Source organism: Telopea speciosissima, chromosome 1 (genome assembly GCF_018873765.1).
Source record: "Telopea speciosissima isolate NSW1024214 ecotype Mountain lineage chromosome 1, Tspe_v1, whole genome shotgun sequence".
Taxonomy (NCBI): domain Eukaryota; kingdom Viridiplantae; phylum Streptophyta; class Magnoliopsida; order Proteales; family Proteaceae; genus Telopea; species Telopea speciosissima.
The window spans coordinates 35,169,139-35,186,119 of NC_057916.1; the positions used below are offsets into that span (position 1 = coordinate 35,169,139).

The 16,981-nt window shown below is 38.0% G+C and overlaps 1 protein-coding gene across 1 annotated transcript in view; it reads left to right on the forward strand.

Annotated features, from left to right (window-relative positions):
• The first annotated feature begins 2,929 nt into the window (after window positions 1-2,929).
• The window catches only part of LOC122670848 (small subunit processome component 20 homolog), a 39,646-nt gene continuing 25,594 nt past the window's right edge, over window positions 2,930-16,981 (forward strand). Inside the window, exons 1-8 of the mRNA XM_043867859.1 lie at window positions 2,930-3,193; window positions 3,307-3,429; window positions 4,023-4,180; window positions 5,433-5,477; window positions 6,195-6,273; window positions 6,428-6,501; window positions 7,747-7,853; window positions 16,358-16,540. Of these exons, the coding sequence (XP_043723794.1) occupies window positions 3,125-3,193; window positions 3,307-3,429; window positions 4,023-4,180; window positions 5,433-5,477; window positions 6,195-6,273; window positions 6,428-6,501; window positions 7,747-7,853; window positions 16,358-16,540 (838 nt within the window). The 5' untranslated portion in view covers window positions 2,930-3,124. The remainder of the gene's footprint in view (window positions 3,194-3,306; window positions 3,430-4,022; window positions 4,181-5,432; window positions 5,478-6,194; window positions 6,274-6,427; window positions 6,502-7,746; window positions 7,854-16,357; window positions 16,541-16,981) is intronic.

Here is a 16,981-nt window from a genome sequence, read left to right on the forward strand (position 1 = left end):
CCAAGGTGAACCTCTGTTGGTACTGCATACAGATAACAGACTTCACGAGGTTGTCTTTCTCAATAAGGTTATCATCCTATCCCTTCGTCTTCATCTTCATCTTCTGGGTCTTCTTCTTTCGTGTCTTCGATAACGACGTTCTCCTCCACTCAGGTCGGACTAGTATTTGATAGGGGGTATGGCCAGCTAGATGACTAATCTTAAGGGTAGGCTCGGATTGGCCTGGCATCTAACAGGTGGTACGGTGAGCTGGATGACCGATCTGAGGGGTCGGCTTCTATGAAAGTACCATTATGAATAGCCTTCTGGATGGCTTGGATGATCGATTTCTAGGGTCGGCTCATATCTCTACTCACCATACTAGATTTTGATATCTCGACGTCATAGTTTGATCTCATGCTTAAATGGACAGTATGATCTATCCACAGGGGGTCATCAAGTTCGAACTTACGGGTCAGCTCGGTTACTTGAAGTCCTGGTTTGTATGATCACAGATGTTGTCACATGTCATCATCTCACTGGTCGATAGTAATTTGGTTAATCACAAATCATGATCCCAAGCATGGCTTCCAGCCTTCCACACTAACACCTTGCTTCGAGGCTGGAGAATTCCATAAATGGGTTCTTGAGACCCTTTCCTTTGCTAGTGTTGTTCATGTATATATTTTGCAAACGATGAATTTTGTCGCTCAACTGAGTTTTAGAGACATCAAAACCAATAGATTTTTTTATGGAACTATAATGCAAACATGTCAATTTCCATACTAACGGAATGCTTAATACCATTATGAGAACAAAATTAATCATACCTTACTACAAATAATATCATATTCATCATCCAATATTCTCTGAAATAGTAGAGACTTCTGCTATTGATTTTTGGCCAACTTGTCTGTTTTGTCAGGTAATAAATTGTCCCTAGATACCTCCAAGGCCTTCCTCTTCTTCTTTTTGGCATAATTTTTCTCATCATCCTTCCTAGCTACAAGCTTAGTTGCCATAGTCTTTGCAAGCTTCTTGGATTTGAGGGTTCTATCTCTATCTGCATGCTTAAAACGAATGAGCTTTTTGGGTGAAACAATGTCTTCTTCCCCCTTATTGGTCAAGCCAGGGTGTACCTCTGCTGATACTACATTCAGAGGATGAACGGATTTCACGAGGTTGGCTCTCAACATTGTTGTCGTCCTCCCCCTTCATCTTTTGGGTTTTTTTCTTTCTTGTCTTCAATAATGACATTCTCCTACACTGCTTCTATTGTTTTTTATTATACTTCTTTTTCATCGTATTTATATTTCTCTTCCCTGGAATCCTCTTCTCTTTCCTTATCTTTGGGACTAGTCTTAACTTCTTACTCTTCTTCTCCCCTCGTTGAAGAAGTAAATTCCTCTTCTTCATCTATTTGACATCCAGTGAATATTTTCAGTGCAGAATATTGTGTCTCTGCGTTCCTCAAACTTCATCTATGGATTCCATGATCCATCCAAGCACAATTTGAAATATCGGTATCGAAAATCGATATCAATACGGATCGTCCATATCAAATGGTTTTGCCTATTGATATTTCAAATTGTTGCGACAAGATCTGTCCTGGTGTTCTCTTGAGGTTGAGTTGACATGCACAGAAGAACATAGTTAAGCAGCAGAGCACCGGTTTGAACCAGAGGGGCTCTCCGATGCTTAAATTAGATCTCTTGCAACAGATAATTATGTAAACTGAGAAATAAAATGAAATCCATCGACTTTTACCTAGGCTAGGCTTCACTATTTAGAGGGTTAAGATGATAGACTGAAGTAGAGTTAAGTTGGTAAATCGTTGTGTGAGTCCCTTGGAGATCTTACTGATGTTTGACACTTGGTAGCCATGTCCACATGGAAGCAGATCATTCATTGTTCGAGAGGTTCCTTTTTCAGTTAGGATTTGCCTAGCTGGTTAGATACTAGTCGGGTTAGGTTACCCTTATGGTTTAGTTACTTGCTGGGCAAGTTGTGTGCCTTGTTGAGGTGGTAGCTGAAAGGTCTGAACGAGGAAGTTGCGTGTGAGGTGGCAGTGGGATCGGTTTGGCATCTGACATGTGGTATGGTGAGCTGGATGACTGATCTGAGGTGTCGACTCGCGTCGGCCTGGCATTTGACAAGGGGTATAGTGAGTTGGATGACTGATCTGAGGGGTCAGCTTGGGTTAGCCTAGTATCTGATAGATAGTATGGTGACCTGGATGGTCGATCTGTGGGGTCGACTTGTATTGAAGTACTGTTATGAAAAGCCTTATAAACGGCTTTGATGACCGATCTCTAGGGTTGGCTCGTACCTCTACTCACCATACTAGATTTTGATATCTCGACATCTTAGTTTGATCTCATGCTTGAATGGACATTATGATCTAACCCCGGGGGATGTCGGGTTCCAAACTTACGGGTCAGCTCGATTACCTGAAGTCCTGGCTTGTATCATCCTAGATGTTGCCACATATCATCATCTCACTGGTCGATAGTAATTTGGTTAATCACAAATCATGATCCCAAGCATGGCTTCGAACCTTCTACACTAACGCTTTACTTCAAGGGTGGCGAATCTTATCAATACTGGACCAAGACTCTCTCATCTATTAGCTAGGAGGGTTTAAATTTTTGTTGAATCGGATCGGGAATCAACCGATTTGTATCAGAATCAGCCGTCACCAATCTCGGTTCTACCGATTTGAATCCTTAGTAATCGGAATCGGATCAGCCGATTCATAGCCATGTTCTCCACATTACAACTTGAATCGGACTGATTCTGGAGCCGATTCCCGATTCCCGATTTGACCTCCAAATCATCCCGATTCGCCTACTTTCGTTCTTCACTTTCCCAAAATACCCTCAATTTATTTTTTGTTGACGCACAACCCTAGTCGGTTGCCCTTGTGGGTTTTGGCACCGTTTTAATTTTTCGTTCCTCTTTCCTTCCCCCGGCCTCTCCCGCACCATAAGCTCCGCGAGGACTAGGGAAGCGGCGGTTACTAAGCTATATACACTGAGAAGCTGTGCTCTCTGGGCTTCTCGTTTTCTTAATTATAGTTTCTTTTACCAGTGTCGCCCGCCGCTGCTGCTGTAACTATTTATTTTAAGATCGAAGAAACTCTTCAATGGCGACTACCTCTGAGACTTGGGATGTCAAGTCTCTCAATAAATCATCTGGTTCTAGGCGCTTTGTGGTATGCTTCCGAAATTGTATTTTAATGGAAAATATTCTTTCTGCCGTTTCGGTTTATTAGTTTTTATTATCCTATTTGAAATTTAAGCATGAATATTTGCTTTTTATCTCCAGTTCAAGAGTTTCTCTCAGCGGTTGGAAGAAATTGATATCAATGTCTTTCGAAGTATCGACCCGTTAAAACCCGAGCCCTCTGAGGGGTCTTCGTTTTTCCGAGACTGCCTCGTAGAATGGCGGGTATTTTTTTTTCCCCTCCTTTGTTCTTCTCTTTGAAAATTGACAATTGTATTAATATAGAAGCTCCTTATGGTGGTTATTATTTTTATTACAATGCCGTTATGGTGTGGTATTCTGGCCTGAAGTCTTGTCCTGTTAAGACAGATAGTAGTTATTCTACAAAAAGATTCATTTTTTTTCTTTCAACCAGTGCAAAATATAGCTGTAAAAGATGGTGATGTTTGGAGTGCAAACAGTTGAAAAGGTATTGTTTTATAGTACGAATTTGGAATTAGCAGTTAGTTTATTTTGTTAAAGCCCTGAAGCTAGAATTAGTAATTTTAGTACACTTGGTTTTCTTAAATCAACTGGTTGTGAGAAATCTAGGAAAGGTCCAATGATGGGTTTAGTGTGATTGACTAGTGAAATGCATTCTAGTAGCAGCTAGAAACCTTTGAACCGAATGATTAGATGGTAATTCAATATGCTACTTGCCTTGGACTTGTATCCACAAATTTGCTATTATTGTGTCATAGCATGATAACATAGACAGGTTTCTATACATTTATGATTTGATTGATCACTTCATTAATTTTTCTTTGGCTAATATACAGGAATTGAATACTGCAGAGGACTTCATTTCGTTTTACGAAGAAATGATGCCGTGTGTACAAACGTTGCAGCAAGTTTTACACCACAGGGAAGAAATAATTACAAAACTTCTTCTCAAATTGCAGATAAAAGCAAGATTGTCACTTGAACCTATACTTAGGTATGTTGGCAATATTTTAAGTACTTTTGGTTTGAAACATTGGTTTTCATATTTTTTTTTGACGTATCAGGTATGTTTAGTTTTTCTCTGTTTACCCTTTCCTTGTGGATGGAAAAATGGAAAACTTATTCATTAGAACCAAAACAAATACGAAGAACCAGATATTCATGGCAAGGTGGTAGCCTATCTGTGCCGAGGACAGCAACTATACTAAGGGAAAATACAATTAAATTTTTTTTCACAAATCCACCGTCTCTGGTCTAGAAGCTGGAGAGTTGGGAAGTTGGGGATGAAGGGCTCATATCAAGTAAAATTTTTGTCACTGTCATCATGAGGAAATTCCAAACCTGGTTTGAGATTCTAGTGAAGAGGACTGGAGAAAATGCTGTCATTATGTCTTCTATTATTTTATATTGTAATGTAGTGGATCTACCTCTTGTTTTTCTTCTAGTTCTCTTCTTCCTCTTTGAAATCCAAAGGGTTTTGGTTTTTGTAACCTTACCTTGAGCCCTTTCTGACTCTAATCTCAGCCCAAATTTCACACACACACACACACACACACCACACCACACCATGACAGCAGACATTCAGTCTCTTATAGGATCTGAAAGATCCAAATTTGAGATAACACCAGTTACCACACTCCCGCAACAATAATGCAGCTTGACATCAAACTGCAGTCTAGTCTGAGTAGCAGGGAAGAGGGGGGGGGTGTAGGAAAAAAAATAATTAGTAGGAGGTCTGTTCTGACGCTGCTTGGTTTAGTGGGCTTGGATTGGACAGGTGTTCCCTGCCTGTCTATCAATCAGGAGGGCTCAGGCCAGCCCCAGGGCCTGTTTAGCTTAGCCTGGCCGACTTCACTTGGTTGCCACCCCTACTTTTAGATCTTCAAATTTCTTTGGCAAAAGAACATGAGTATAGCAAGTGGGGAACAGATACAGAAGCACAGAAAGCGAGCATGGCAGGTTCAGTTGTTTGTTAATTGTGGAATTGTGTCTAGCTTTTCTTGAGGGGCTTCTAGCTATCCTATTCTGTGCAGGTTATATGAACAGTTTTTCATACTATAAATGAGTTACTTTGCTTCACCATGTGTTTATTTTATCAAATGGCTAGCGTCTTTGTATTTGTCAGCACCTGATTACTTTTCAAGCAAATTAAATTATCATGTGTACACGGTCTGTTCTGTTGCATCTATTTTTTTACAGATTGCCTTGTTTGATAAAAGTAACTCCCCCCCCCCCCCCCCAAACAGGTTGATTGCAGCCTTGTCCAGAGATCTCTTGGACTATTTCCGCCCGTAAGTTACCTATTTCTTTAATTCTTTCTGGAAATTGTCTCATTTGGTGGAAAATTCAAGGTCTCCATCTTGTATGTTTGCATACGTATTGCTATGTTTTTTTAATGTGCCTAAATGCTGGGTGCGTTGGATTGCATTGATTTTTTAGCTTTTTGGTTTCATTGTCTGTGAAGTCAGGTGTTTTTTTTTTTCTGCTTATACAGGGCTTCCTAGCATTTAGCTGGATCATCTGGCATACTGTGACTACTGTCATTGGGGAGACCATTCATAGTCTATGAATTGAAGTTCTTATGCTTTTTATCCATCCCATTGTGAGCTTGTTCTAAGTTGCATTAGGGAAATGGTTACCCCCTGCAAATGAAAAAAGAGACTGTCATTTAAAAGCTGCTTTAGTGTTACTTATTATCAGACCATTTTCTATTGATTGTTAACCAAACTTTATTGTTGATGATCCTATATATCTGTGTATAATCAAGAGAGTATGCTGACTGTCCTATTCTATTCAAAGTTGCATTGGCCCCATATTCAGCGATGCCGTACTCTGTTAACTCCTATCCTTGGCCAATTCAAAGGCTTGCCAACTGTTTGAACTGATCTGATTTGTTAGGAATCCGTGTATGAGATGGAAAAAATCTGGATAATAGATCTGGAAGATGTGCAGTTCATTTTTTTTCCCATTTTAATGATTGATTTATTTTGATCACAATTTTTTTGCAGCTTTCTGCCGAGGATTACTGAAGATTTAGTGACTCTGCTCAAAACTGGTGCTGAAAAGGAACCAGATATACTTGAGCAGGTCTGAGCTATTGTCACTTTACATACTCATGTGTCTTCCCCTTTTATTCTGTCTCTCTCTCTCTCTCTCTCTCTCTCTCTGCGCCATCTCGTAAATATGAAGTAATCAGGTGAAAATCAGTGCCAATTTTGAAGTGAGGATCCCTCTTTTGCAGATTTTTACGTCTTGGTCCTGTCTCATGATGTACTTGCAGAAGTATCTTGTTCGGGATGTTGTTGATGTCCTGAAGTAAGTAAATTTCAGTGTAATTAGCAACCTCTTCTCTTGATTATCTCAGAATTTCGAGAGTGTTGGCAACTTCATATCATAATAAGTACCTTGAAGATGATATATAAATGATTTAAATGCATCAGAAATTAGGGCTACTGTTGGCAATTATCTATTAATGCCATCCCAATAAAAATGTAAGAAATGTACAAGTTACATCGATATAAGTGGGGGAAAAAAAGAAATGAGCTATATGACAAGCTTTACAAAATAGTGAACATTAAAACTTATCTCCTTATGTAGAATAAATACTCCTGTATGAGATGTAACCATTGACGACCCTTGGAAAACCTTTGACATCATGGAATTTGTTTTTGTAACCAGGCCCCAATCTTGGCTGGATTTAATAGCAGTGAGTGATTTTGCTTTGGTTTTTAGTTGGATGACCTGGCTTGATGACACACCATGGAGATTACCCTCCTGATCAAGAAGATAGATTCCTGTATAGACAAAGGAACATCTTTTTCATTTGGAGACAAAGGTTTAAAGTCTGCTAATAAATATCAGTGTTAAATGCAGTGGGAAGTGATAGGATGGTCTAACGTGTTCAAGGTTCAGGTCTTGCTAATAGCGTTGTTTAACAATTTTTGGAACCTAGTGAATGAGCTTGGGGAAAAGTGAACCATAGGGGTTGATCCACCTGTTCTGATGATGGTGACGGTTCAACTGGTACGATTGGCTGTGCTGGGCCAGGTCTCAGAACATTTCTGTTAGGCCTTGTCCTAGTACATGAGATATCTTGGCTCCAGTCTCCCCTTGTGGCCTCTTAAGTAGATTTCTTGTACTTCCTAATTTTGATGATTTATAATCTAATTCAATTGTTACTCAAAAAGAAAAAAAGATGTCTAATTGTAGAATAGATTTCTTCCTGTCATTGGCTGGTGACATTTTACCTAATGCTTTGAGGCTCCATATGAAATCTTCAAATCCATTTTGTCACAAAGCTTTCTCCCTCTCTGGCACCACCCCCAGACCTAGCCCCCCTTGTGTTCTCAAAGGAAAGTTCTTTTTGGTTTCTCTCAATTTGTTCCATCAGACAAGCTGTCTTTGTTTTAACATTTTACATCAAAACAAAACGAGCTGTCATCGTTTGTTATTCTTTGACATCTCTCTCACTTGCCTTGTATACTATTAAAATTGCTGAAGCAGAGGAAGAATGTTTTATATCATAAAGAGACATTACTAACATTTTTCTTTCTCATAAAGGATTACAGCTGATATAAGATATTACCCCAAGGTTTATGTCCAAGAGTTTATGGCCGAGGCTGTTTCTTTTTTGTTGAGGAATGCACCTGAAGAGCAACTTAAGAAAGGTAATATACTTTATGCTCTCTCTCTCACACACACACACACATGCAGACTGAGGTGCCATTTATTTGTGGCAGAAGTATCTAATAGGTCTGATTGAGTGAAACATGAACTTATTTGATTTATGTTTTAAACTCAAATAGTGGAGAAACTTTATTGTTGATTAATTCAAATTAGGTTCTATATGTTATTAATGGGTGTCTGTATCTAGTACACTGTAGGTGATGATTTTATTGTGTTGAGAACTGTGCAAAGGCAATGCAAAAACAGAATATTCTAATGTGGTATATGGAGTTGGCATATTCAGCTACTTTCAGATCATATGAGATATATATACACACACATTCAGAGATATTTTTGGCAATCAATTAGTAGGTCCTTTTGGGCTTAATTAAACGTTAGGAATTAGAAACTTTTGTCTGTTTGCAATAGAAGTTTTAAAGAACAACACTTTTTAGCAGATTTTTCTTTTGAGTCTTGTATTGTGGGTCCAATAGAAAGATATGTTGCTGCAATAGGGAAAAAAATATGTATATCATGCATATCTTATTTTTCATTACTTTATTAGCTTATGGCTGCATAGTTTTTTTTTGGGGAATCTGTTTAAAACTAGAAATAGATTACAAATATTATTTCAAATAAACCATGGTTCGAGAACTCGGTTTCGGTACTGGTTTCGCTCAGCCAAAAAACTGAGTTGGATAGAGATCTCGCTGAGATTTCGGTGAGTTGGTGCATTTTTTTTTTGGAACTCGGTTGATGGTTTCGGTGGGTTTTTGACCTAGTTTGGTTATGAAACTTGGTGTACAGCCTATTTTGGACTATTTAAACACAACGACACTATCAGATTTTCAAAAATCAAAGTCCAAATAGGAGTTTGACTTAGTGGGAAACTAGAGTAGATAGTTATTTATGTCAGAAACCAGGACAAACACTTATTTATACCTAATATCAAAGTAAATGTAAACATTTACTCAAAATATTATTCATAAATAAACAAATACCCCTATTTGAATCCAATAAAAATAGTTAAAAAAATCAAATTCCAAAACGATAAAAAGTCAACCCCCAATTCAAGAACAAAAACTGGATTTTCGGTGGTAGGTGCAATTTTTAACTTTTAAATGTTGGATTTTTTCTCAAAACTATAAATCCCATAAATCTTAATATGATAAAACATTGCTAAAGACCAAAAGTGCGGTAAAATATTCATTTGTTTTGATGTCTAAAAATATATTTTCATTGAGAGCGATTTTGACAGCATTCACGCACACCAATTAAGGTTTGACCGAAACATAACTCCTTCAATATAAATCATATTTAGACAAAAAAAATGAATATTTTACCGCACTTTTGGTCTTTAGCAATGTTTTATCATATTAAGATTTATGGAATTTATAGATTTGGGAAAACCCCAACATTTAAAAGTTGAAAATTGCACCTACAACCGAAAATCTAGTTTTTGTTCTTGAACTAGGGGTTGACTTTTTATCCTTATGAAATTTGATTTTTTAACTGTTTTTATTGGATTCAAATAGGGAATATTTTCTTATTTATGAATAATATCTCAAGTAAATGAAATAACAAATATAAAATCATTTACTTAAATGATTATTAGGCATAAATAAGTGTCTGCCCTGGTTTCTGGGATAAATAATTGTCAGTCTTTGTTTCTAGCATAAATAAGTGTTTGTATTCTAAGGTTTCCCACCGAGATGACCGAGACCACCGAGATCTTGGCGAGAATGCAATCTTCTCATTAGCCTAGCATCTCGTCTCGGTTTTTAAAAAAACCGAGATATTACCAAGATCTCGACTAGTTCTTATTCCATAAAATAAACTAATCTCTGGGGTTTTTGTAACATAGTTCTGTTAGAAAATATTGATTACTTCAGTAGGTTATTGCACCTAAAAATTGTAATCGATGGAAAATTGATAATTTTAACTGAGAAAGCTACTAATTAAATTAGACGAATTAGAATAATAAATTAAGTCAAATTTAATTATGATACTTGTTAGAGGAAGAAGTCCTCTTTGCTCTTTTCGGGTCATGGGGCTGATCTGTAACCCATTTAACCCTTCTTAAAGAAAGGAAGATAATGGCTATGACCTCTTTGGATGTCTTTCGTGGAGAGTGAAAACTCATTAGGGGATCCCTACAAGATTATTGAGTGGTGAGATGGTGATTGATTTGATGCTCTATGATCCACCTACACCGACATTCTTCCTTTGGAGAGAATGGTCACGACCTATTGCGGTTTATCGTAGTTACTCCCCTTCCAAATCTTTTTATGCATCAAATCCTTGTACTCAGTTGGTCTTCTTCCTCTAGCATAGTTGTTTGTATGATTATGCGTCCAATATCTGTTCCTTTTCTCACAAAAACTCTTTGGGTTGAGGGTAGTATCAGATTAAAAACTTCCTTAATCCTCTTAGTTAGTCTTTTATCTATTGTAACATTTTATACTATACTAATAGGGTTGGAAATCCTTTGAGGCTGATTGATTTGTGAACTAGTGGATGTTGAATCTTACATTAATCATTAATTGTTTCCCTCATAGAACCCATCAAGCATATGATGGGCCATTATATGCTTGTACCTTGTTGTTCTTGACTATATTCAAAGTACATTCCTACATTCTTGAATCAAAAGTAGGGAGAATCTCTTTGGGGGATGGGTTTTATCTTCATCCGGGTCAAATATTGGCTGTTTGGTCTCCTGCTCCATAAATTGCCTCTGTACACAGTTCTCTTTTTCCTTGGAATGCTTTTGAACAGGTATTTGGCTGAACCGGTTTGACCTGAGGGGAGTCTTTGATCGTAATAAACCGGTTCCAAACCGGGTTGTCAGTTCGAACCGGTTCAGTTGGATATTTAGGGAGATTTATTTATTCTTTTGAAAAAAATTTTAAAAAAAATATTTTTTGGGTTTGGGGTAGGAAATGTAGGAAGAGTTCAGCAAGTTTTTGGAGTTGTTTCTGGTTAGGAATCGTAGTAGAGTTGTTTCCTTATTGGAATCTTTCCTTTTTCTTATTTGTAGAGGCATTTTTTATTGACATATTAGAGAGATTATGGTGAGTGATGAACACCTCAGGGGTTTTGGGGTGCTTCTTTGCTTCTCCTGCTGCGACAACCTCTCCTCTATTTAAAAGGTAAAGGCAACACGTTCTGCTTAAGCCCTATCATGTCAATGTAACTAGTGACCTTCAAATGCAGTAAAATGCAGTCTTTTTGGCTTCTACATGCGCCCCTCCCAATCTCCCTAAGCGTTCGGCTGCCGCAAATGCTCTCTCTTCGTTCTGAGCTCAAGTGCTAATAATTGTTTGAGGTTTCAGACATCAATATTTGCTAATCGCTCCACCGCACTGCACCCCTATCCCCAGCCGTAAAAGATTCAAAGGAAATACCTTTTTTTTTTCCCGTAAGCTACTTGACTCCATTGAAGAGTAAAGTGCAAACAAGAAGTGTTGTAGCAGCTATATGAAAGTAGTTCGGGGATTAGTTAGAGGATTTCCCTCCGGGGGTAAGAACTACAAAGCATTCGGCTCAGGACTCTGTAAAGGGAGTTCCAAGCCTCTCTCCACTTGAAGGAAGTCGAGAAATTAGTACTTTAAAAACATTGCAGCGCTCTCATTTTGGCCTTACATAAACAAATGACTGAACTTCAAATGTTGACTTGAGAGATTCTTCTGATTCTCTACTAATGAACTTTCAATCATAAGTTGTGGAGCAGTGATGGAAATTGCTAATGTGTCAAAGATAGTATGAAAGAGCCCCAATACCAATGGTTTCACAAAGCTGACATATTAGAGAGATGTGGATTGGATTTAGTTTTGTTTTGGTTATAGCTTACGTGGCCTGAGGTAACCGGTTGGCTGAGGTGATCCTCTTCTTTCTCCCCTTCTTCTAGTAGGATTCCTCTCCTTCCTTTTCATCAACCCAGCCCTCCGCTACCTGATTTCTCTTTACTGTTCTCTTTCATCTTTCTTCAGTCTAAGTTCTTTGGAACTCCATTGATACAACTCACGACGACTTGATATTTCAGGGGATAGGTCGCATGTCTAGGGTGACTCAGACCCTAGGTCCCTGCTCATTACCTCCTCTACCGGGACTTGCAAATCTGCAATGGGAGCACAACATGAACTTCTGCCCCAACCTAAGTTCAGAATATTTGGTTAAATCCTAACTTTTTTTTTGGGGGGGGGGGAGGGGGAGAGGTTTGTGGCTTGGAATCTAGAAGTGTGGGGACTGGGAGCCTACTACTAAAAGCACAAGGGTTTTAGAGCATATTTTGTGGAACTGGAGCAACCAAAGAAAAACCAGTCTTCCGCTGGTTCTGTTGCTCTTGTCATAAGGTTAAAGAAGAGAATAAGTCTTCGTATTTACATTTAAGCGTCTTCTCATATATTACTCCATAACCCCAGACTTATAATCTTTAATTCTGTTTTCCCATCTCTATGTCTCTTTCCAGAATTATCTTCTCCCCTTTTTAAGTTAATTCCGGATTTGTCCTTATTCTACTACATTATTCCTAAGACCGGCGCTTTATTGCTTAGCTTTGTTCTTCTGTGCAGGTCAGCTCAGCCTCAAGAGAACACAAGGACAAATCTTGCCGCAACAGTTTGAAATATCGGTACGCAAAACTATTTGATATGGGTGATCCGTATTGATATCAATATTCGATACCGATTTTAAAACCATGCTTGGATGGATCATGGAATCCACAAATGAAGTTTGAGGGAAGCAGTGACACAAGAACCCGCATTGAAAATATCCATTGGACGTTAAATAGATGAAGAGGAGGAATCTACTTCATCGAGTGGAGAAGAAGAGGAAGAAGTTAAGACTTGTCCCGAAGACAAGAGGATTCCCGGGAAGAGGAAGATGAGGACGATAAAGAAGTATAATCAAAAGCAATAGAAGTAGTGGAGGAGAACATCATTATCGAAGACAATAAAGAAGAAGACTCGAAAGATGAAGATGAAGATGAAGGGGAGGACGGCAACCTTGTTGTGAAAACCAACCTCGTGACGAACGGACGACAATCTTGTTGAGAAAGCCAACCTCGTGAAATCTGTTCGTCCTCTGAATGCAGTATCCGTAGAGGTTCACCCTAGTGATGAAGATGAGATTATTTTGTTGCAAGGTATGATTAATTTTTGTTCTCAGAATAATATTAAGCGTTCCGTTGATATGGAAATTGACATGTTTGCATTTCATAGCTTAAAAAAAAATCCATTGGTTTTGATGCCTCTAAAACTCAATTGAGCAACAAAATTCTTCGTTTGAAGAAGTGATACATGAACAATGCTAGCAGAGGGAAGGGTTTCAAAGACCCAATTTTCTCAAAGCTCCATGATGAGAAGGTTTTTAAGTTGTAAAAAAAGATTTGGGGAGTTAAACATAAGGGTGATATTCTTGGGAAATGGAAATGGCTAAAAATGGAGGATTTTTTAAAACCTCCTAGCTAGTAGATAAGAAAGTGTTGGTCCAGTATTGATGAGATTCTATGCCCTCGAAGCAAGGCATTAGTGTGAAAGGCTGGAAGCCATGCTTGGGATCATGGTTTGTGATGAATAATAGCTTACCGAACTCAAACAATGCAACGAGAACCTGGAGATTACCCTGTGCCTGAATGGGATCAATGACGAGGGCTAGTTCAGTCAGTAGTCGGTGTTGTTCCTGAGGCAAACACGCCAATCTTCTGCTCGAGCTCTTCTCCTTACTCCTGAGGTTTTTATTCATGGTCATAAAAAAAAACAGCCGATGGAAGACCCCATTTCCTCAACCTATTTAATTAATAGATTGCCACTGCGTCTGATTCGAGTGTCTCTATCATCCGTTCTGCTGATAAGGCTGCTACTTTATTGATATGATATTAAACGTCTCTTAGAAGCGGTTGCAGGTTCTGTTTTGGCAGCCTAACGGCCGTCTTATAAAAAGAAGAAACCTGAGGCTGCCATATATGCTGAGGTTTCGAAGAATAAACGCTTACCAAGGTCTAAGTTGGCGTCTAATGTCTTCGTTTCCGTTCCTATTCTTTATCCGATGAATGAATATTCATCACAAACCATGATCCCAAGCATGGCTTCCAGCCTTTCACACTAATGCCTTGGTTCGAGGGCATAAAATCTCATCAATACTGGACCAACACTTTCTTATCTACTAGCTAGGAGGTTTTAAAAAATCCTCCATTTTTAGCCATTTTCATTTCTCAAGAATATCACCCTTAAGTTGTTCAACTCCCCAAATCTTCTTTTACAACTTAAAAACCTTCTCATCATGAAGCTTTGAGAAAATTGGGTCTTTGAAACCCTTTCCTTTGCTAGCATTGTTCATATATCACTTCTTCAAACGACGAGTTTTGTCGTTCAATTGAGTTTTAGAGGCATCAAAACCAATGGATGTTTTTTTGAAGCTATGAAATGCAAACATGTCAGTTTCCATATCAACGGAACGCTTAATACTATTATGAGAACACAAATTAATCATACCTTGCAACAAAATAATCTCATCTTCATCACTAGGGTGAACTTCTGCTGGTACTGCATTCAAAGGACGAACAGACTTCACGAGGTTGGCTTTCTCAACAAGGTTGTCGTCCTCCTCTTCATCTTCATCTTTCGAGTCTTCTTCTTTCTTGTCTTCGATAATGACATTCTCCTCCACTACTTCTATTGCTTTTGACTATACTTCTTCGTCATTGTCCTCATCTTCCTGTTCCTCGGAATCCTCTTCTCTTTTCTTGTCTTTGCGACTAGTCTTAACTTCTTCATCTTTTTCTCCACTCGATGAAGAACTAGACTCTTCTTCATCTATTTGACGTTCAATGGATATTTTCAGTGCGGGTTCTTGTGTCATTGCTTCCCTCAAACTTCATTTGTGGATTCCATGATCCATCTAAGCATGGTTTTAAATATTGGTATCGAATATTGATATCAGTACGGATTGCCCATATCAAATGGTTTTGCGTACAGATATTTCAAACTGTTGCGGTAAGATCCATCCTAGTGTTCTCTCGAGGCGGACCTGACCTGCACAGTAGAACAAAGCTAAGTAGTAGAGCACCGGTCTTAACCGGAGGGGACTCTCCCATCTCTATGTCTCTTTCCAGAATTATCTTCTCTCAATAATTACAAAATTACCAATACAATTGTTATGTGTGTTGTTTATCTTTTGGATGGCCCATAGTGATCCATAATAAGGGTTATTGAACCCCGGGTTTGCATCAGCTTTCCTGTTACAGGTCCTTTGTCTTACATCCAACTTCTGAGTACAGTTCTCCACCAAGGCTATTATATTCTTCCATCAATCCACTGCAGAGCCAATTCTCTACTCAACCTCATGCCCTGCCTGCAACCGAAGCACAATCACTCGTTATCCCTTTCCAAATTCCAACCACCTTTTGTATTTGGAGGATGGAGATCTGTGAAATAATTTATCAGCTCTCAGTCAACGTGTTTTTATTTTTTTTTTTTTAGGGGGGGGTTTAAATTAGATGTATAAACGTGAGTGAGCATAAGCTGTGCATCCAAGAAGATTTCAGAAGCTGAGACTGCAGTTCTATACACCAACTAATCATTCTAATAACGTCCATGAGATTCACTTGATAACTCACCAGTCTAAGATCCTTACTTTGCATTTGGGACCAAAAAATACGCCTGCTTGATTATATTTTATACTACCTACTCTTTTGTGGCTTTTGTATGTGCCTTTTTTAATCTGGACAGACAATCTTGCCTCCCTTCTTTTAACCACTTCTATGCTGATTAGTTTCTTCTCTTAGTAAGATCTCTCAAACCCACCTTTGATATGCTGTGGCTTTTCAAACCCCTCGTTATTCAGTTTTTTTTTTTTTTGTTATGCAATCTTGTTCGATCGTTACTTTTCTTAAAAAATCCGCTGTAAGCCCATTAGTTTTCTAGTTTCATAGTCTGTATTTTTAGTTCGGATATAAGATCATTGGTAATTTTACTCCTTCAACCATCCACTTTGCTTTTTTGTGCCCACCAGTTTCCTACAGCTCCATGAAATTTGGTTAGACTGCCTGATATTTCGTAAAGTGGTATACAGAAAATCTGCTTGAATATATAGTTTTTTTTTAAAAAAAAAATATTTTAATTGTTTGTTGACTGTTGAAGCTCATAGTCTTTCTGTAGTAATTATTCTACAATATGAGCATTTTCTTGTGTGCTTCTCCAGATATTTCTTGGAACTACGCATGCATGTGCTATTTTCCTAGCTGTTTCTGTGCACGCTTTTTCCCGAGTACTGCTACTGGAACTGATGTCCTAAAAGCATTTTAGAGGAATATGTGTACCTTTTGGCATACTTCATATATTTTTACAATGCTTGTCAGTGATATAATCCTTTTAGTTCCCATTTGAACCTTTTTGTGTCTCCACTTGTTACATAGTTCTGTGCTTGCACTACTAGTTAAATGCATTTCAAACGTTTTTCTTAGAAAGAAAGAAAGTAATATTGAATATTAATGACTAACATTGTACAGGTATTAAATGGATCATATGTGAAGTTGTAGAGGAACCAACAGATGAGAGAAAATCTGGGGTTAGTGCGTTATTGTTTTATATAATGAGAGGGGCACCATCAAGGCTTCATTCAAGAGCAGAGAAAGTACTTCTGTTTTTGTTTCATAATTCCACTTTCACCATTGGTGATAAGTTCGATCAAGGCAAGCTCTTTTTCTCCATAAAAGTCCAATAATCCATTGATATTTTTCTTTGTATGCTCATGCTTAAATGTCTCTTAGTTTTGTACTTTTCAATGAAATATTCAGATTTTATATGGTTTATATGGTGACTGTCTTTTTCTTTACTTGTATTGAGGTGTTAAATATTCTGAATTTCTGATATGAATCTCCTTTACGTTTGGCAATGTTTTTTTTTTGATCTAGTAAACTATTTTTTGCCATTTAAAAAATATTAATATTGATAAATAAAAAAATTTTCTGAGGCAGAAAAATTATATGCTGTTCAGATAAGATCATGGAACAAGATCTCGGTCAAAACCAACCGAGATGACTGAGATATCTCGGTTTCGTGGAAAACTGAGACGAAACCTGCATGTATTTTAAAAAGTTCAAGGTTTCGACCGAGATGTTGGTAATTTCGCA